This window comes from Misgurnus anguillicaudatus, chromosome 11, assembly GCF_027580225.2.
Source record: "Misgurnus anguillicaudatus chromosome 11, ASM2758022v2, whole genome shotgun sequence".
Classification (NCBI taxonomy): domain Eukaryota; kingdom Metazoa; phylum Chordata; class Actinopteri; order Cypriniformes; family Cobitidae; genus Misgurnus; species Misgurnus anguillicaudatus.
The window spans coordinates 7,611,243-7,633,362 of record NC_073347.2 but is presented as its reverse complement, the minus strand read 5'-3'; the positions used below and the strand labels follow the sequence as shown (position 1 = coordinate 7,633,362).

At 36.9% G+C, this 22,120-nt stretch overlaps 2 protein-coding genes across 4 annotated transcripts; one reads left to right on the top strand and one right to left on the bottom strand.

The window, feature by feature from the left end:
* Positions 1–795: 795 nt before the first annotated feature.
* slc29a3 (solute carrier family 29 member 3) lies at positions 796–18,025 on the bottom strand. 3 transcript variants are annotated; one of them, XM_055171096.2, is made up of 8 exons: positions 17,895–18,025; positions 16,287–16,383; positions 13,071–13,222; positions 11,767–12,113; positions 8,318–8,400; positions 6,913–7,139; positions 5,377–5,539; positions 796–1,873 (listed from the first exon to the last, which is right to left on the bottom strand). In XM_055171096.2, the coding sequence occupies exons 4-8, from the start codon at positions 12,088–12,090 to the stop codon at positions 1,249–1,251; spliced, it is 1,422 nt and encodes a 473-aa protein (XP_055027071.2). In that variant the 5' UTR covers positions 12,091–12,113; positions 13,071–13,222; positions 16,287–16,383; positions 17,895–18,025; the 3' UTR covers positions 796–1,248. The 3 variants fall into 3 exon arrangements, with proteins under 3 accessions (XP_055027071.2, XP_055027069.2, XP_055027072.2); XM_055171094.2 differs by lacking the exon at positions 13,071–13,222; XM_055171097.2 differs by lacking the exons at positions 13,071–13,222; positions 16,287–16,383.
* A 1,213-nt stretch (positions 18,026–19,238) lies between these two features.
* Positions 19,239–21,535, top strand: c1d (C1D nuclear receptor corepressor). Its single transcript, XM_055171098.2, has 5 exons — positions 19,239–19,366; positions 19,859–19,999; positions 20,085–20,151; positions 20,227–20,282; positions 21,011–21,535. Exons 2-5 carry the CDS (start codon positions 19,862–19,864, stop codon positions 21,188–21,190), a joined length of 441 nt encoding a protein of 146 aa, XP_055027073.1. The 5' UTR covers positions 19,239–19,366; positions 19,859–19,861; the 3' UTR covers positions 21,191–21,535.
* Positions 21,536–22,120: the final 585 nt, after the last annotated feature.

Sequence of the window (22,120 nt, the reverse complement as noted above, 5' to 3'; positions counted from 1 at the left end):
TGTGCTCTTTAAAGGTTTTTCACAACTGTGCTGTATAAAAAAACATTTTTGGGTTCCTCAAACTGAACCATTTAGTCAAAGTTGTTAGAAGAACCATTTCTTTTTATACCTCTTTCATGTCTTTTTGTGATGCAGAAAGGTCTATCGAATGTTAAACAGTGGTGGCCGGGGACTTCTTTTTCGAGGGCGGTCGATGCAAAGATTGTCACAACATGTATGTAGCCTGTCATGTGTGTGGTTCCTTATTTCAAAATATGTGTTCGGCGCGTCCTATGTGCATCACGTGTCTTGTCAAAACAAGTGCCCGCTGCAGACGCATCTAAAGGGTATATGATAAAAGAGACGTTCGCGTTTGCCAGATACTCGCATAATCAGAGTTTACAGTAGCGTCTCTTTTATTTTGAAACGTGTGCAGAAGGCACTTACTTTGACAAACACGCGATGCACATGGTTCACATGACGCAACAAACACATATTGTGAAAACGCATGATGTTGAATTTAATTTATTGAACCATTCAACTAACATGAAGGCACCATGAACCACCTTAATTTTAAAAAACAACTATATAGGCACAGTTTAAATTGATCAACTGTGTAAGCATTTAAGCATAAGTCGTCAGATCAAAAGGTTTTAAAATTGTGAGGCATGTGAGACAGGCTAGTTTAAGATAAACAGAGTAAACAGACATGGACTAAAGGTCATAAAACTCATAACTCAAACTCACAAACATGTTCATACTGTAATATTTAAAAAAGAAAGTAGTGGTGTATGACAAGATAGACACTCAAAAAAGTAATGCTGGTCAAATTTTTATTATAAAAAGATATAAAACTGAGCCTAAAATCATGTTTTTTTCTAAGATGACAATAAAATGGTCCTAAAAATAACAATAAAATATTTTATATCTGAAACTTGAGGTATTTACTATTTAAAGTAAAAACATCATTGCCCCTCACTGTCACAAGTCACACTGTCAATTTGAATACTTGCATTTAATATTGAAGGCACAGATTTAAATTGTAGAGAACATGTTACATGTGGGTTGTTACGCATAATAGCTTTATAACACTTTTTAATCTTTGTACATTCATGTTTCCGATCTGTATTTAATGTCTGTGTGATAAAAAATGATTAAAAGGTACTTTATAAAATCTTGGCAATAGATTGTGCTTGAGTGCTGTAGTGTAAATGATCAAATCTGTGTCAACTTTTCAAATATCTCGCTGACTATCATCATTAGCAGCACTCAGATACAGTGAACAAGACCTACAGAAACTGCCGATCCGACAGCTAACCCAAGAGTCAGGAAAAAAGACATGACGACGCCTGCCGGCTCAGCCAGCTCCCGTGGCACAACTTTAGGCCCATAGATCATAGGCAGTGTGCCCAGATACCCATTAGATAGCCCCAGCAAACAAACAAATATCACAGGGAAGATGTCATTTGCAAATAATACATTGTGTAGATGGTACCGAGGCTGATAGTTGCACCATACGAACAGTGGAACCAATACGGTTCTCAGGATGACCAACAATGGCAGCACGCGGCTGGTGGGGCCTGGCACCTGGAGCCAGGCGGTAGTCTGACGCCCGCAGAAATCCGCTACGTTGTACAGTAAAAAACTAGTGAGGGGCACAAAGTATGTGGTAGTCCAAGGGTTTTTAGGGTCTGTATTCACCGACTGGATTCCAGAGGATACGGCGGGAAAAATCATGATGGAGATGAAGAAGACGTAGAAGACGCAGAAGCCCAGCACCCAGGTCTTCTTAAGGATGGGTGTGAGGGGTGGCACAGATACAGCTGTAGAGTCTGAGCTCCTGTTTTGGCTATTAGATTCATTGCATGATGTAGCAGCCTGTTCCATATAGTACCTGAAAGAGAGAGAGAGAGAGAAATACAGTGTTTTCCAGATGTGGACATAAACTAAAAATGAAATCTGTAAATGGACTGCTTTGTGTAATGCTTTTAAAGGGAGTTCACCCCAAAATAAAAATTTGGTCATCATTTTCTCATCCTCGTGTTGTTTTAAACCTGTATGAATTTATTTTTTCTGTGAAGATATTTTGACAAATGATGGCAAGCACACAGCTGATTGTACCCATTGACTTCCAAAGCAGGAAAAACAAATATGGTGAAATTCAAAAGGTACCGTCAACCGCGCGCTTACCATCATTCATCAAAATATCTTCTTTTGTGTTTATCAAAATATATAACTCATACAGGTTTAGAACAACATAATGATGAGAAAATGTTCATTTTGGGGTGCACTATCCACTTCCATTTATAGTCATCATACCATTTGAGCATTTGCAATTATTTGTTAAGCACATGAATGTATACACGCAGTGTTCATAAGATATCATTTTATTCTGTATGTATGCTCTCTGGGAATTGAACCTATGACCTTGCTGGATATACAGGAATCTTGTACACAATAATCATCACTACGTTAATTGAACAGGTGGATAAAGTGGGTGAGATACAGTACAGGCCAAAAGTTTGGATGCACTCAATCGTTCTTTATCATCATATAATCATTTTTCCATATAACATAATAATAATAAACTCATTCAAACTATGGCATAACACAAATGCAACTTTGTAAATTATGTTGGTGACTAAAAGCATCCGAAAACCCCCCCAAAACTGATATATTTTAAAGTGCAGTCACCCTTTGCCTAGAAATTGCTGAACCGCATGCGTGTCATTTTTTCAAGAAGCTTCTTAAATTCTCAATTTAGGATGAATTTTAAAGAGTATAGAAGAAGTTCATATTTAATCTGGGCTCTTATTGGCTGCTTTTTCTTCAATATTCAGTGTAAGTCATCTATATTTAAGTTTTCTATTAAACAAAAATTCATCTGTTTGGCGCAGGTATATTTTTGTCTACAAAAGTAATTTTAAGCATTTAACCATACACCTTCAGCTGAAATGATTTTTAAGATCATAGTTAACATTTTAGTCAAGTGTGTCCAAACTTTTGGCATGTATTGTACATATAGCACTATAGTGCCACCTAATGGTAGTAATAGTTGTCCTGGTTAGGACACATGCAACAATCAATTCTGTTTGGTATCACTGCCTCAATGTTTCATCTGAACACAAACATGAATGACTTTTAATAGCTGCAGGGTGGAGGAAGATGTTTGCCAAATAATATATTCAATTCCAAAAAGCTTTCTATGGCTCGGGAATAGGCATGGGGCGGAATAAGATTATGGCGGTATGATAACCTTTAGCAAAAATACCAGGGTGATTCTCATGAAACCATTGAAACACCACGGCACTAATGATTTTAGCTTTAAAATGTGTAATATAGTAACATTAAAAAGCATCAGAATTAACACAATACTGTGTTCTACCTTGCACAATGTGTGATTTCAACATAAGAATTTATAATTGTACATTTTATCTCATTTTCTGCTGAAATTATCATTACCGCAATGTGTCCGGCTGTGTTTGAACATGTGTTATGTTGTAATTTAATCAAATTAACACAAAAATATTAAGAAAAAAATAAATGGATGTTTTGCTAGACTACTTTAGATGACAGAAAAAATATTTACTGAATATCATTTTAAGATCATTTTTTTACAGTTAATTTGAAATATTGTCTTGTCAGAATGCTTACACGACATTTTGATTATCATTACCGCAACAGATGCTTATTAAATGTTAATTTAATTAATAGAAGCATAATACTTTGATTTTAAATGCATGTGCAGAATCTCCAAATTATGTTCTTTCAGGTTTGTCATGTCATTTTGAAAATATGTCAGTGTTGATGTTTTCTGACTGTTGCGGTAATGAGATTTTTTAGGACTAATTTTTTAAATTATGTTACAAAAAGTGTTAAATGATAAGTAAAAGTTTGTAAATTAATGTTCCCATTTACTCCAGACTTTGTTTTTCAATGTCTGGTGGGAAAAAAAGTAAATTTAAGCAATTTTTACATTTTCATGCTTGACATTTTTAAAACCAAGTTTTCATGAGAATCACCCATCAAGGTGTTGCGGTATTGCCATTGCAACACTAAAATGTGTTATTTTCAAATGCCAGGAAAAAAATCCTTCAAATTATAATATGCTTTTAAAAAAATATAATATTTTCGTAATGTATATTAAATGGAAACATCAAATAAATCGCATGACATAATGATTTAATGAATTTTGCATAAACACAGCTCATACCTTGGAGACGGTATCACAGGACATTTTAGTGGTTTTGAAACCTTGACTGTTTAAAACATCGGTATACCTTGAAACCAGTAACCCGCCAAGGAATACAAAACATTTGGAATCAAATGGGCTACTTTTTTAGGAATTTTATGATATTTTGAGTCTGTTGAAACAGCATGTGGTTAAGTATGGCAGATTTATTACCTTTAACCCAAAGGTGAGCAATAGTCATGGGCCGGTTACCGGTTTCAAGGTATACCGAGGTTTTAAAGAGTCACGGTTTCAAACCAACTAAAATTTTCTGTGATACCATTTTCAAGGAATGAGCTGTGTTTACACAAAATTCATTAAATCATGTAATTGAATTCATGTTTACATTTTAATGACATATATTTAATAGAATATTTTTATTTAAAGGCTTTATTTTTACCTGGCATAAACGTTGTATGTTGCTTAAAAATAAAATGTGTTGTGTCCAGTTAAAAAGTTGATGTTTTTATATGCAGACATTTGAAAATGACACATTTTAATGTTACAATGGCAATACCGCAACACCGTGGCACTTTTGCTTACGGCCATCACACCGGCAGAATCTCATACCGAGCAACAGTATTCATACAGTGACAGTGTGTTACAACTATGCCACATCAGCATCTGCTGATCTCTACATCACAACAGTGTCATGAAACTGTGGTTTGACCTCAGACTGCTACAGAAACTCATGGATTCAGTACAGTTCCTCTTTTTCGTCTCCCCTCAATCCTCGCTCATCAAATAACACACTGTCCAGATCATGTGCTGTGGTCATGAAGAAGATCCTCATGTGGCACATGAAAGAGAAGTATGTTTCTTTTGTTTGTACTGTGTGTATATTGTTTAGTGTAATGGATACGGTGGCGTACTGCTGGTGCAACGGTAAAAATGTGTCAACCAGCAGAGACTTTGTTATTTAATTTATAGCACTGCAGAAACTCTAAAGTCCAGGAGGTGCTTTACATCATCATTTAATACATGGCGTAATGACAAAAAAAAACTATCGCAAAAAATAATGTTAACCACAACTCAACTACATTTTGTTTAATAGACAAAAAAATATGTACATCATGATACAAGTTATCATAATGATATCAAACCACTTGGCCCATGAAATAAGATGCTGATAAGGGATTTGTGATATGTTAAGCACACTCACATACCGTGAGTAATCCAGTCTGGGCAGAAGCAGGTACGTGCAGATACAGATCAGTATGAAGACGTCGGCGGTAAGGAAGTAAAAGAGTGCACTGTTGGTCACATCACTGGCCACCGCCAGATCTATTATAGATGCCAATGCGCTTATAGTGCCACCCATGGCCTGACCTGACATAAAGACACAAACCGAGTTTAATGGCTAACAGTGATGAAAAAATTTCAAAATGTATAGGCTGATTTAAATATCATGAGTGTGAACATTACATAAAGGATGTTACATTTGAAGCAAAAAATACAAATCTCAGTCACATAAACCCCTTCAAGGTTTGTAAACATTGAATGACTATCGGGTGCGCGCGCAGCATGGGGTCACACTGTTCATACCATCCAGGCTTTATAATTTAACAGGGCTGAAAAATGATGACTTACCTCAAATGAAGTGAGCACTACACACACAAGCCTCTTTGATATTTGCATTGTTCCAGTCTGCACGTTAATTGCTTGGAGCCGCAGATGTTGTAATTTTTTGTTTTTGAGATTCTGCATGAATCGCGAAAACTTAACGAAACCTGGTGCGATTTTCACAGCCCACGACGTAAGTAGGCATTTTTGATGATACCGAATAATACGCAACTCAATCTGCTGTAATGGCTGTTCTGACCCCGACATGCGCAGTGGAAACCGCCTGTGACGTGAACCGGTCTATACAAACACTAAAAATACACATAATAAAAACATGAAATACTTATTGAATTTATATTCAAAACGGATATCCTAAGATAGTAATAGTAGGCATGCACCGATATATCTGTTTTGGCAGATAAAAGCAATTTTTCAAATTTCAGTCCTTCCAGAAAAACGCAAAGTTTTTTTGTGATTGTTGCGGGCAAAAATCCTCGATTTTGCGGCACGTTTTCTTAAAAAATGTGATGGAATATGCGGGATATTTATGCGATGGAATTGCGGGAATTTGCGAAAATTGCGGAACTTGCAAAAACTGCGGAAACTTGCAAAAGCTGCAATGATGTTCACGTCACATAATCACGTCACTTCATAACGTTCCCATGGCAATAGAGGACACAGCTGCGCTTTTGGGAAGTAAATGCAACAGTTTTCAACTTTCTGCTAATATATATGTGACTTTTTACTACGAAAATGCAGAGATTATGAAATCAAGCAAGCCCCGCATATTTTGTGCGCGGAAATATGTAATTAATGCGGCGAAAGTGCGTCGTATTTGGAAAAATGCAGCCCCGCATAAATATGCGGACTTTGGCTGATTATGCAATATATCGCGCGATCGCACAATCACGGTTTTCTGGAGGGACTGAAATTTTACCAGACATCAGCCAATTTTTTTAAAACTAGGGGATAATTGAATTGGGGGATAACAGAGTTAAAAAATTGAGAAAAAAGCTAAACTATTAATATTGGTAGACGTCAATCTAATTAATCAAATATTGGTATCAGCACAGAAATGATGTATCGGTGAATCCCTAATTAATAATATCAATTTTACTCAAGATTGACTTGAACAGTACCTGATATGAGTGCTTGAGATATCCTCATAGGAAAGTGGCCACTGATACCAAACACACTGCCAGAGAAGATGTTGGACGCCCCGCTCACCAGCGCTACGCTGGCCAGTGTTATCCCAAAGAATTGCATCCTACAACAAGACATGTCCACTTTCACCAACACTGTGGTCACCACGAACACCAGCAAAATCAAAAACAGAGACGCCAGGATCCGGACCTGAGAGGAAAACCTGAAAAAAATGCAGACAGATTATGCCTGGATAAGTCATTAATTTTATTCATTAAGAAATATATTTTCACAAAATCTGCTGCTTCAGTGTTTTTAGATCTTTTCCTAAAATGTTACTATGGCTGTCTGACATAGCCCCTTAGACTCTCATTCACAAGTCCCTATATTAGTCCACTTATAAAGATCACTCGATAGTGTGAATGAAAACGAGTGATTAAATTCGGACACTTGAGCTCGGCAGAAGTGCTGCAGTGCAGACGGCATCTTTCGCCGAGAAGCGAGAATTCATTCAGCGCGAACCTCTGTGGACGAGTAGCATCTAGCTGCGAGTGTACATCGGATGTAGACTCATTATTGCGGTGCATTGTGGGGTTGAATGCACCGCAAAAATGCGTTTAATATAAAATGGATGTTGTCTCAAATAGTGCGCTATTTGGGGGTGTAGGGAGCTATTTCAGACACAGCCTATGGTATATTGAAGTACAAGTACAAGCATTTCCTAAGTGTCAAAGGTTTTTATTGACGATTACAATTAAGTTGCAAAAAGTCAATTTTTTCAGTGTTGATCCTTCTTCTTTCAAGCCCTCTGCAATTGGCCCTGGCATGCTGTCAGTCAACTTCTGGGCCACATCCTGACTGATAGCAGCCCATTTTTTGCATAATCAATGCTTGGAGTTTGTCAGAATGTGTGGGGTTTTCTTGTCCACCCGCCTCTTGAGGATTAGCTACAAGTTCTCAATAGAATTGAGGTCTGGGGACCAGAAATTGATTTGTTCCCAGAGCCATTTAGTTATCACTTATGACTTATGGCAAGGTGCTCCATCATGTTCATCACCAAACTCTTCTTGGGCGGTTTGGAGAAGCTTAATGTCAAGCCCTGATTCAGCAATGCTGCTAAGCAGCTTTCTAGTAAATGCATAAAACTACAAACATATGTGTGTCCCTTTAGCTCAGTTGCATACGTTTGTGTTATTAGCTGTTAACCAGGAGGTACCATAACAAACAAAGTTGTAAAAATTATCAAGCTCATCAACTAGCAAGATAGTGTATCTTTTTAATAAAAAGCTTATCTTCTTAACTCAAATCACTGTAACACGACTAAACTGAGCAGCGTGTGAACTAGATGAATCATTGTTCTGCATTATGAAGACAGCTGTGTGGGTGTGTTTGTGTTATTACCTGTTAACCAGGAGGTAGTTGAGGATGAGACAAAGTACTGATGGAACAGTGGAAGTGATGGCAAGATAACTCTCAAAGTAGTCCTGATCAACAAATGAAAACAAGACACTCAGAAAAATGCATTGTGTGACCAGCATACATTTACCGTATTTTCTGGACTATAAGTTGCACTTTTTTCATAGTTTGGCAGGTCCTGGAACTAAAGTTCAGGTGCGACTTGTACGTCAAAATTATTTTATATGAACGAAGAGAAACCATTAACGTCTACAGCCGTGAGAGTCCGCTCCATAGACTGTAAAAAAAGATGGACGACGCGACGTCGCCTCCCACCATTGTAATGAATTGAAGCCAAAAATGTCCGACCACGGTCGCCGCCATGTTACGTAAAAACGTCAGTTTGGAGCCGAGGCATGCGCAGAAGGAATCGTCCGTGAAGCCAGAGGCGGAGCCGCGGTATCAAACTTCCGCCCAAACGCTCGCGCGGCCAATTCAACCACTCCAATCATAACGACACGCCCCGTTGCTATAGCATCAAATTACAAGCTAAAATGAAACTTATCACAAAAATTAACACTTGAACATATATCAGCGTGATAACAACTACTTGAAAGGACCAAAGCCATCTTTCGAAAACTTTTATTGGAAGTGTAAATATTTTTTTTATTTAGAGCAAAGTCCTATTCATTTGAATGGAGAGGGCGGGGTTATGACTTGTACTGCAGCCAGCCACCAGGGGGCGATCAAAGAGCCAGAGGCTTCACTTTTCAAGGCTTATGAGGCACACCCGGTCCGCTCTATGTTGCTCCTGTATTTATGTAATTCAATGGATTCAGTGATGCTGAATGACTTCGGGACCTTTTTGAACTTGATTTGGCTTATCATGTTAATTCAGCCTATTCAGCATCTCAGGTATGTTCTGTATGCTATTGTGTATCATGTAAATAACTGTTTATGTTACGTTAACGTACGGACACCTATTTAGCCTGATGTTCTGTGCTATTGTTTAGTTGAATAACATTGCATTTCCAGATAAATGTCTGTTCTTCAGCTTGGATTTTGTGAAATAATTTTCTAAATAAACGTGACTTATATGTGTTTTTTCTTCTTCAAAACACATTTTGACTATAATGCGACTTATACTCCGGAAAATATGGTATGTAATTTTGATCCTGAGAGTCACATTTCTTTATATAGCGATTTACAAGATTTCCATTTTATATAGCTTTACAAGAAAGATGAAGAAAAGAAACCACAGAAAAAGGGGGGAAAATGAAAAATACAATTTTCTCAGTTAAGGGTGAGTCATGCATTTCGACTAATTAACACAGATTAAGAGTTGTAATCCTCATGCTAAACAAATGCAAAGAATCAAAAAAGCAGTTACGCCTTCTCTTTCCTACAAGTTTGGGAACGTTTCTTTTTTAACATGGGTAGCCGTTACGTATCAGTGACCCCATATTCCTTTTATGGGCACTTCCCCCGGAAAAGCACGCCCACACATCAAAACACAAAGCATGTGTTGTGGAAGATGCCTTTGATATGAAACTTTGACCAGATGTTGGTAATAGTGCTGCCTCACGATTAGTTGCGACTAATCGTTTGCAGAATAAAAGTTTTTGTTTACATAATAAATGTGTGTGTACTGTGTATAATAATTATGTTTATATAAATACACACACATAAATGTTTGTATTTTTAAGAAAAAAATATATTAATATAATAAATATTTATATTTATATATAATATAGATTATATATAAATATAAACATGTATATACACATGCAAATGTTTCTTAATTATATACATGCATGTGTGTATGTGTATTTATACATAATTATTATACACAGTACACCCACATATATTATGTAAACAAAAACTTTTATTCTGCAAACGATTAGTCGCGACTAATCGTTAGGCAGCACTAGTTGGTATCAACCCATGCACACACACATGCAAAGAAATCCACAAATAGATGTAATAATGTAAAATGACAGGGAAAATTATTGAACATGCTTACTGAAATGTACTTAAAGGAACAGTATGTAGGATTGTGACCAAAACTGGTACCGCAATACCAAAACTGGTAGCCAATACATAACATGACAACATAAACATCAGTTGAGGGCTGCAACTCCACTTTTTAAATGACAATATCCTGGCCAGACCACTGTTGGCAGTGATATAAATATTTGAAATGAAAATGATTTCTTAATGTCTATTGACATATCAGGGCCATTTTATGATTAATTGATATTTCTTACATACTGTTCTTTTAAAACTTTATACAAAAGCCTTTGTTGGTAATGCAGGCTTCAAGAAGCCTCCTGTATGCAGAAATGAGTTGCATGCATTGCTCAGGTGTGATTTTGACCCTTTCATTCGTCTTGAAATCTTGAAGGTTCAGTGAGCCTCTTTTATGAATAGCAGCTTTATTTTCTTTCTCTGAAAGCAATTGGGAGTCCCTGGCTGTGTGTTTGGGTCAGGATTTACCCATGATGAGATGTTTCTTGCATGACACCTTGGAAATGAGACACTTATTTATAGGCCATCAGTTGGGACTGAACCAACTGTTATTATTTTCACTGACAAGGGGCACGATTGCTTTTTTATTAGTGGCTGTCTTGGCATCCCATGCCTTTTTGCACCTCCTTCTCTTCATGGATCCAATACTTTTGCCTGTGTCATTTTACATGATTGCACATAACCTATTTTATCTATGGTTTGATTTCTCCGCATGTGTGGATTGCATGGGTTGTTTACTAATATCTGGTGATATTAAAAAAGGTCACCTTTAGAGACATACTGAAAAAGGTGACGTGTTTAATACTTGTTTTGCCCACTGTATGGTATTATTGCAAATTTTATTCCAATATTACTACACTTTCAACATTTCCTGTACTGTAACTAAAGTCAGAATGAAAGTGAGAGTAAAAAAACAGGAATGCATTATAAAATCATTCTTTATAAATGCTTATAATGTGACTGAAAACAATTATTCATGACAAATACAAAAAGTTTATTGACAAACTTGACTAGAAATCCTCTTTAAAACTATTTATTTAGTTGTTTTTAAAAACAATAAGATGACTAATCTCTCAAATATTGCAGGATCATAATAATGATGTTGGCTCTTTCAAACATGTTCTGATTCTTTAAATAACATTCAGCATGTTTACCGTGACAAATACACCCTGTATCAGCTGACATGTTTTAGCAACACTTTGGATACATACAGTAGCTTCCTGTCTCATCTCCTCAATCTGAGAGACTTGTATTCAGAACTGTACATTTCTGAATTTAGGCAAAACTTGGTCTTAAAAAACACCCTATAGGCCTATAAAGATCTTGCCTATGCTCGGTATGTTTTGGAAGAAAGCCACAGTATCATTTCACTTTTAGGAAAGAGTGATATGAATTACACACAAAGATATAAAGACGCACACACTTACACTGAGGTCATTGTGAGTTTCCTCATGGCTTGCAGGGCTGGTGTTGTTACTCAGCTTGTACAGCCAGTAGTGTTTGGCCGTGATGAAGAAATTCCAGGGCAGCAGAGAGCCGATACCCATCAGGAAAAAGATGATGTACACCATATTGTAGGAGTCATCCGGGGAGTGACGGGCCGCCAGGTGGTGCCGGCCAAGCAGAGGGGAGACGTCGCTCCCAACGTCCTCGCCCTCAGAACCCTCTTCATCATGCATGGAGGAGATATCAGGAGGAACGTAGGAGGAGTTCAAACTGGACTTTAATGACTGATTGCCATCCATTCTCATAGAGAAGAAATTAAGAGAGGAAGCTGGGAAACGGTGATGGATGACCAAGAGGAATAAAAGAAGAAAAATAAATAGGGACACAAAAACACATAACGCTATATTTTCACATTTTCTGAATGGAGTATGTTGTTGTCTTTGCCCACAACAGGCTTAATGTTATGCACTGTACCTTTAATTATGCAAAAAAAAAATTTTAAATGGTATTATCATGGTAGCATTTCTCAAAGTGCCTTTTATTCATGCATTTCAGAATTATATATGTATAGAAAAATGTTATGACATTTAAAACCCAATGAGAGTAACAACTGAGGATAAAGGGAATTATAAAAAACCTCGAAGTAAAACATTTCGAATGCCTTACGATTATATGAATTTCAGTAGAAATGTGTTTTTAAGATGCAATGGTAACACTTTACAATAAGGCTGTATTGGTAAACATTAGTAAATGCATTAACTACAGTGAGCAATTTAGTTTTTAAGCATTTATTATTACTTATACAAAAACTTTTGTTTGTGGTTCTCCATTTTTATTGGATGATAGCCGTTATATATTTATTGATACCATTATAATAATGGTAACCATTTCACATATTTTACATATCTTTCCGCCACTGGTTATTTTAGAATGGGTAAAGGAGGCATGAACTTGAGTCACGCATCAAGGTCACTAACATATCTGTGACTGGAAAAAGCTGCCAACGGAGCAGATGGTCACACACACATCCACAAGCACAAACACTTTCCGTTTGTCTCAATATGTTCCCTAGCTCGTGAACCAGTCCGTGAATCCCAATTGGAAGTGATTATCCCTCAGATCAGAGCTCTTGGATGTAAACTTTCGAGGGAGTACCGCAATAACGTCACATTGTGTTTACATTTAAAATACACTTGGCGAATAAAGCAATCTGGAGCGTCTGTTTACGAGTGTACCCTTCCCGAAGTGCCCTTAAAAGGATGCAAAAACCCCTTTTGGAACTCACCCAGTATATTGTGTACAGGGGCTCTGGCACTGGTAAGGTAAGGACACCGGCTCACATTGGAACACTTGATGACTTATTTTCCGGTGACGTGACTATTAAAACACGTTGTGAGATATCACCACTATAAGCAGCATGCAGAAACATCTCTCTGACTATAAAAATAAAATAAAAACTGGTTACAATATAAAACACACAATTATTGTGTTTTATGTAGTACTGACAAGAACTAAGTTCAGTAATAAAGCGAGTGCTCATACCACGTTAAGATTTAATGGAAAATCAATAGGGGTGTAACTAGGGATGCACCGATATGAAAATTTTGGCCAATACTGATAAACAATAACTCTTTAAATTTGGGGGCCGATAACCGATATCTATAGGCCGATAAATATTCATATAATTTTCACAATGAAAAACTCGCAGACGGCGGACATCTTGTCTTTGCGCTAGACTAGCATACTCTTCTTAAGCCCGCAACACGTGTCATCTTCGTGCTATGTCACAGAAAGCACCAATCAAAACTCCACATGGCCAGCAATGAGCAAGTGAAGTGGTTCAACAAACCAAAATAATCCATCATTTATCGGCCTAATTTTGCTATCAGACGGATAACCGATAATATTAAAAATAAGCAGTTATCGGCCGATACAATATGTCGGCCTATATATTGTGCATCCCTAGGTGTAACGATTAATCGTGCAAATGCGCGTTTTCTCAATGAATAAATTTTAATGAATTACGGTGAAATTCCGGCACATCCCAAAGCCAGAGGGCGCTCTCTTGCAGAAACTCTCTTTGTGCTACAGAAGAAGTAGCATTACAAACGCTATTCCATAGATATGTACACTAGATGTCGCCCTGGCTACGGCAGTTCATTGGACCGAATGCGTCAAACAGAGCCGCCATCTTGAAACAGGGGAATCCCGCATCAGCGTCATTGTAGGCAATGGTGTAACAGAAATAAAATCACCATAAATCGTCATGAACGCGATTTTCTTGGTTTTCTTTGGGTTCGTTTCAACAGTCAGACATGTATTTAGCATTTAGTACAGGAAAAAATAAAAGTTTTGATTTTATGAAAAATTACTTTTTCTGACTGTAATGCATAGTGCTAGTAGCCCTTTCATCCATGGGCAGCACAAAAGTCCGGCATCGTTCATGAATACGAAGTACAGGCGGAGATAGCAGCTTTACCTAGATACTTACTATGACAAAACCCCTGTTCTAAGATGGCGGCGGTTTTGACGCATGCTCAGAGCCCCAAGGCGACATCTAGTGTATATATCTATGACGCTATTCCAGGAAATGTCTACAATAATATTTATATCGCCGTTCTTCAGATTGTTTCAGGTATTTTCATGATAATAAAGAGTATTTTGAATGATTGTGTTTGACGAGTGTTGCTTTTTCAAATGCACATTATAAACGACTCCGACTCATAATGATTTTAGATTGATAAGAACTTCGTACTGACCAAATGCCGTAGTTCAAGCACAAGCTGTGCATGAAACACACAATCGCAGCCTTGCGATTCAGAGTCAATTTCAATTTCAGCATTTTTAATGGGACACACGATTAATCGTTACAGCCCTAAAAATCAATAGTATATAAATATAGTTTTATTAACTTTTACCTCGAGCCAAAACAATGACAAGACAAAAGACACTAAATAAGAATAAAAGAAACAAGTAATAGATTCATGAGACCAAATACTGCTGATTTAATCAACCCAAAACAAATAAAATCTAATTTTTGACCACCAAACATGGATACATCAGAGCCAGCAGTACATTATAAGTGTCCAAGATCAGGCTGTGGTCAGCGGGGAAAGCAAATACTGACGCCCCCGCTGGCTGCGTCTGGATCTCACATCCGAATCTTTCTAAGCAAATGTTCAAATAGGCGCTGTCTTTACTAATCGAGATTTGAATATTATACATATTTATTCTCACCTGAACTAATCATAAAGATCCCGTTTTTGCTGTGTTTTTGAAGCTATGATTGTGTTTATGGTGCACAATATAACATGTGTTCATGTTCTTGTGTAACCAAAACGCAGTATTTTTCCACACAATTTACTTATCTCTATCCCGCTGTTTTCACTGTCCCAAAAACGGGCTGATGTCTCCTTGTTCTATGAAGTCCCTCCTTCAGAAATACGTATCGAGTTCTGATTGTGTAGTTTGTTTAGTGTGTTGTCATTCGACAGCAGCTTAGCTTAGCCAGAGCCATTTGAGCTTAGCTGGCGACTGACGTATTACTGTGGGCGAAGTTTAGTCAAAAACTCTTATATTGATGTCATTCAATCGGGAAGTAGAGGGCTGTTTTCCAAACCGGCCGTTCGCTGTAGGCTTTGAAAGGAGAATTCTGTTAAAGAAAATATATCGCCTGGTAGTGAACTTTGAGCTTTATCATTTTGCAGATATTATTTATGCTATTATAGCAACATTACACACTAACTAAAGTTTAAAAAATACCACAACACCACAAATTATAACCAAGAAACGGTAATGTTAAGAAACGGCTATTCCCTCTATTGAGTTATTATGACATTCAAAACAAACAGCCGAAGGGGTTATCTGTCATTCTGAGCTTCAAATCCATTGTGGAAGAAAGTAGTTCCCCAACAAAGACGCTTTGTTGTTTTCTAGTTGTTTTCTTTTTTTCAAAGCCGTTGCGTTGAACTATTGTATAAAAGCAATATTGCTCTCCAAGTCGGGATATAGCTCTATATCATCAAGGCTGTTAGTTAATGTCAATAGAGTTATTCATGTTAGTTAATGTTAACAGTTTGAACATTTGATTTTAAATGTATTAGTAAATAACTGCTTAAATTATCTTGAACTAGAAGATTAATAAACGTTGTAGGAGTATTGATCATTTTAAGTTCATGTTAGCTAATGCATTAACTACTTGTTAACAAATACAACCTTATTGTAAAGTGTTACCGATGCAATAAATGATCTTAAAAGAGGCTAAAGTATCTTCATGAAAATAAGCTCACAAATATTTTATATAAAAAATATAATAATGGCGCAGTTCTGCAGGATTAGTTTTGCAACAGGATACAGCACACCTTTTAATTACATGATGTTTAATACTTTGGAAAACACCCTTAGTATGAGTAAAAGTAATACAACCATTAATAAAGCAAATGCAAAGATATCATCCAACAATACTAAACAACCAAAAAAGGAGTGTATACATCTTACTTACTAAAACTTCAGCTGTTCATCTGTAAAACGACCATGAGGCTATAATGGATGAAATATGCTTTCTTTTCAGAACATAGTGGAGAACTTTGGACTCAACTCTGCAAGAGATAAATACAGTAGGCATCTTCACTTCATTATTTACAGTAAAGCAATGATCACATCCTATTGAGAACAACACACACGTGTGTTATAATGAACAATCTCTCTCTCTCTCTCTCTCCCTCTCTACTACACATGCACTCTATGACTTCTGTAACTGCTGATGTTTGAAATCCCTCTCTCACACCAGTTACAAAACGCTCACGTGCTAATTTGCTCTACACAGGGTTCCTGCTGTTCAATCACGTGACACCACAAGACAGACAGAGAACATGCAGTTATGAGGAGTAACTTTAGTTCCACTTCTTTGAGTAAAATGAAATTAGGTTTTACTTAAAGGAACACGCCCACATTTTGGGAATTTAGCTTATTCACCGTATCCCCCAGAGTAAGATAAGTCCATACATACCTCTCTCATCTCCGTGCGTGCTGTAACTCTGTCTGACGCAGCCCCCGCTAGCTTAGCTTAGCACAAAGACTGGAAATGCATGGCTCCAGCTAGTATACTGCTCCCAATAAGTGACAAAATAACGCGATCATTTTCCTATTTGTGTGTTGTGATTTGTGTGGTCGAACCGTGTGCAGGTGGCAGGGTGATGTGGGACACAGCGATCTTTTAGCGGTGTACATACTGGGAGCTGTGTTCTCTGGGGACGGGGCACTGCCGCATGGGCGGAGTGATCTGCTCGCAGCACACGAGAAGCCCCTGGTGAGAAGCAGAGAGTTCGGTCAGAGTTGTGCGAATTGCTCCGCCCATGCGGCAGTGCTTCGTCTTCGGAGAGTGTGGTTCTCAGTGTGTATACTGTTGGGGGATCGCTGTGTCTCATATCACCTTGTTGTTTGTGCACGGTTTGACTGTACAAGTCGCGGCACATGGGTGGGAGAATGATCGCGTTGTTTTGTCGCTTGTTGGGAGCAGTGTGCTGGCTGGAGCCATGCATTTCCGGTCTTTGTGCTAAGCTAAGCTAGCGGGGGCTGCGTCAGACAGAGTTACAGCACGCACGGAGATGAGAGAGGTATGTATGGACTTATCTAACTCTGGGGGATACGGTGAATAAGCTAAATTCCCAAAGTGTGGGCGTGTTCCTTTAAAGAAAAGTGTATCATTTGACACATCAAACAAAAAGACAATATTGGCCAATAAAGAGACTGTGCTTATATTTAACTCTACAGTAACCCAGTGGTCACCAAACCTGTTACCTCCTGCATACTTAGATCCCACCCTGCTTCAGCACACATGCCTCGGGTAGCCGACTAGCCGTAAAAAGCTTGATTGACTGGGGTTGGAGGTGAACTCTGCAGGAACAGGGCTGATGACCACTGATATGTAACAATGTGGAGAAACAGCTGTTTTGGACAAACTGATAATCTCAACACAAAACAAAGTCTTCTTTACAGGGAAATCACACGAATTTATATAACATTCCTTAACATATGAATCACAAATCTGCTCAATATTTACAACACTGTTACTCTGTCCAAATTATGTTTTTAATGATAACTTACTCACCAATAGCTTGATTTTAGGTGAATTCATCTTTCGCAGTTCTACTTGTCGTAGACAGACAATAACAAAACACAATCTCAGTACATGATGATAACAGTTGTCTGTGACTGTGATCACACAACAGACTGTGCGAAGGAAATGGTCATTCTGATACGATTTCAAATTAAAAGCTCCGTTGCGCGATAAAAGTACCTTGAGGGAAAGCGAAATGTTTTAGATTTTAAACACGAGTGCTAATGCCTGAAGAGTCCACCGTGTACGCCTAATTAATATATAATACTAGTAACATATGTTCGTGTAATTACTGAAGTGTTGGGTGCGTTCGACTTATGCCGCGCCGAAAAAATCTGACAGACGGATGACATCAAAGTACCGCGAGAGCGAGTCAAAATTATACTTCTCGTATGATTTCTCGAATCCCTCTCGCGGTACTTGACGTCATCGACTTGTTCTTCAGGCGCTGCATAAAGTTGAAAAGCCATATACTCTACCAAATATTTTCTAAGAAAAAAAATTCAATTCTAATTTTGAAACCAAATGTATCTTTTGTCAAAATGACACTGAAACGCTTCTTCATTTGTTTTGGTTGTGCAAATTATACTCATTTTTGGAAAAATGTTGGTTTGTTTATTTCAAATAAGTTGTTAAAGGTTTTTTATAAGACCTAAAATTGTTCTTTTTGGATTCTTTGAAGGAAATTCAAAAGCTTGTTTTATAATAAATCTGATTTTGTTTTTGCGTAAGTTTTATATACAAAATGCAAACTTACTAACTGTAAACCAAACTTTTTTGTATTTTTACAAGAGTTAAAACAATATTAAATTTTTTTTTACTTTCTCTCAACAAGAAAGCACTCAGAACATGTACAATTTGCACAATTTATAATATTTTGAATGTTTTTAATTTGGGATCTCTCTTAATTTGTACAAGGTAATGTCCTCACCTTTTTTTAAATGTATACTTTTTGTTTCGTCTGTTTTGAGCCATGATAATTTTTATTTCGTTTTTTGTTCTTTCTCCTTTTTTGCTTATGTTCCTCCTAATTGTTGTTATGTGTTGATGTTTTCGTTGTAATGGTACAACTACGTTCAATAATAATAAAAAAATTCGAACTCCCACTGTCCTTCCCTACCACTTTATTTCATTTGTTTAATGCCATCTGTGTGTATAAAAGTAAATCTGATTTGTGAACTGATGTGGGAACTATGTTGTAATGTTCTAAAAAAAAATCGATATATAATTAATAATATTATAAGTTATATTACAGTAATCATTAAACATTAACCGATTACGCTTTTGAACGCTTTATTTATTTTAGGCAAAAACAGAGATGAAAATGAACTTATTGTAAAAATTTGGTAATTTCTCTTTCCATCCTTGCACAGTTAAGAGTCTCGACTTTTATTTTAAAATCCATTGAATGTCTGCGTTTTATCTGTGCTCACCAACGAAGGTGCAGTGTCCTGTTTAATTTGGTGAGGGCTTGTAAATCTCATTATATTATATCTACTGTTAGTTTTAACTAATGTAAATAAAACGTATTAAGCTGAGGTAGAAAACGTTTTTTATAATGCGGGATCGTTACGTGCTGTTGTAACCCTGTGACCAGGACACGTGCGTGCAAACAGCTGGAAATCACGCTGACTTTTTGGGACTTTAGCTTATTCACTTAATAATCACTTGCTTAAGTATATCGATGCCAGTCAGTGCGTATTTATACTGCTTTATTTTAATATTATTTTGATAGTACATGACAATATAAAGTATTAACATCAATACGGTGTACATAGCTGTACAGTATCTCATAACATCTCTCCTCATATGTAGTAAGTTAGACAAGAGCTCCTCAAAATTAAAATCTCTTAAATATTAAGAGATGTTAAAATTGTTAACATAAAAAGTTAACAGCCTGATTTATCATGTAAGTATGGGATGAATATAAATTTATTATTTCATTGTGTTGACAGACAATGGGTGATGAAGGTCCAGCAGAGGATTATCCCACTGAAATAGAGGATAACCTGAATGATTTTGAGTCCTCTGTGGGTTCTGTACAGAAGATGGTCCAGAGTCTCGTGTCTGTATCCAGAAGCAGCCATTTGGCTAAAGTAAGCAACAATAAATGCATACATCAATGTTATGAGCAGCCATGTATGTTAAATGGCTTATTCTAAAGTTTCTACTTAATTCCAGTTAGATCCTCTTGATCAAGCTAAATTGGACTTGATGTCTGCATATGCCCTCAACTCAATGTTCTGGAGTAAGTTTTTAAACATAAAGTTTACTTATCACGTGCAATAACATGTTTTTAAGGTTTTGAACTTCTGTTTTTTAGTGTATTTGGTGACACAAGGAGTCAATCCAAAAGACCATGGGATCAAACAAGAATTGGTAAGAGAGGATTATCTAACTGCAATACCTATATTGCCTTATCATTTCACTTGCAGGGATGTTTATTCATGGTTAAGTACAAGTTAAGCTTAATTGACACATGGGGTGTTTCTCAATGTCAAGGATACTTCCTTGGCAGGACTGGTCCTTCCAAGTCACTTCTTTCAGAGGCTAGACGAGGCCCCTCTTTAGCATTCGGAGAACACATAAATTCTGAGGATCCTTGACATTGAAACAGTCCTTCGACGAATGTTGATGATGTAGTATCCTCGAAATTCTGTCTTTTGAGGATCCTTCCTTGACCATTGAGAAACACCTATCAATGGTTACAATAATGCACTTACCATTGAGGTGCAAAGACCAGTGCACTTTTTTTAAAACTGATATTAGTCACCGATGAAGTTTATCCTTGTGCACTATGTATACGGTTAAAAGATGTCTGTGTCTCCAATGACCTTGTTATTTGTACACGCTGTGACACTACAAATCACAACATATAAATAGGAAAATAGCAGTATGCTAGCTGGAGCCATTTACTTCCAGTCTTTGTGCTAAGCTAGAAATTATTAAATGGTTTAATATTTACCTTGCATTGAATATATTCTTTAATAAAAATATATAAGGGCACTATATCAGTCACTTTATGATTGAAATGACTTTATGGTTTGTGAAGCATGCTTTATAGTTATCAATTAAAGTAATTCAGGAACGACTCTTTCACCTCGCAGGAGAGAATCAGGACATATATGAACAAAGTGAAGGAAATCACAGACAGGAAAAAAGCTGGACGTCTCGACACAGATGCAGCCTCGCGGTTCGTTCGAAATGCATTGTGGGATGCAGAGGACAAGAAACGAAAGGACAAAACTGAGCATTCTGTCAGAGGAAAACACAAGAGGTTTAAATAGATTTGAGCTGACTTTGTAAAACACACATGCTGGACATTTTGTGTGCCTTGTGGAAAGTTATTTTGCTGACTTATAATGTCGTCTGATTGCGCAAACAACTTTGGATGCTCAACTTTTGTAATGTGACTGTCCATGCTGCCATATGCTGAACTGTATCATTTTTTTTTTCAAGAGACTGACTTATTTCAAACTAAAGAAGACATTTAATGCAACCCCTTTTTATAGTTAAATTTTTTCCAGAGCCATTGTTTTTCATAGTCTCGCGAGTGTTTTATATCTGGGGTTATCTGAAATGTTCTGTGTGGACCATTCATACTAGCAGCCCCATTAAAATTTTAAAGCCTCCTTTTATTTGAAAGTATTTTATATTTTTGGCAGATTGAAAGAAACATTCAGTCCCTCACTGAACTATGAACACCTTCAGCTCTTTATTTCCATTCTGTTATTGTTAATTGACTGTATAAATAATTGACACTAGTATATTTTCACAAGCCTGGTATTACCTTTCACTGAAATACACAGTGGGTTACTAATGCCCAGTTCACAGGAGTATTTGCTACCCATGGCCAGCATTAATGTGTTGTGGAAGTGAAAGACTTCAGAAAAATAACATTTGGCTGGTCATGTCATCTCAACACAGTGTCTGGTAATTATGTACAATTAAACAGCTTTTTTTTGACAAAGACATGAGAGTCATCTTATAAGTTTTTATCATTTAAACATTTTGTCATAATTACTATATTTATGTACATAAAAGTGTATTCCAGTGCAATTCTGCTTTGGTACTGTAGTACCTCTACAATGAAACTGCTTTCAAGTCATATAGAAATGGGTAGCACAATAAAGTTTATGATACATCTTGTTTATGATACAAGTTGCGCAAATTTAATGGAAAGATGTTTTTTTTTTAAACTATCGCAAAAAAATAGG

What these genes read in the sequence shown, in the direction of transcription:
- slc29a3 (XM_055171096.2), bottom strand. Translation starts at nt 12,090, where the DNA reads ATGAGAATGGATGGCAATCAGTCATTAAAGTCCAGTTTGAACTCCTCC. An exon ending in AACTACCTCCTGGTTAACAG is followed by an intron (nt 7,140 to 8,317) that starts GTAATAACACAA and finishes CATTTTTTTCAG; the next exon opens with GTTTTCCTCTCAGGTCCGGA. An exon ending in ATCTCAAGCACTCATATCAG is followed by an intron (nt 5,540 to 6,912) that starts GTACTGTTCAAG and finishes TCTTTATGTCAG; the next exon opens with GTCAGGCCATGGGTGGCACT.
- c1d (XM_055171098.2), top strand. Translation starts at nt 19,862, where the DNA reads ATGGGTGATGAAGGTCCAGCAGAGGATTATCCCACTGAAATAGAGGAT. An exon ending in GAAGCAGCCATTTGGCTAAA is followed by an intron (nt 20,000 to 20,084) that starts GTAAGCAACAAT and finishes ACTTAATTCCAG; the next exon opens with TTAGATCCTCTTGATCAAGC. An exon ending in ATGGGATCAAACAAGAATTG is followed by an intron (nt 20,283 to 21,010) that starts GTAAGAGAGGAT and finishes TTCACCTCGCAG; the next exon opens with GAGAGAATCAGGACATATAT.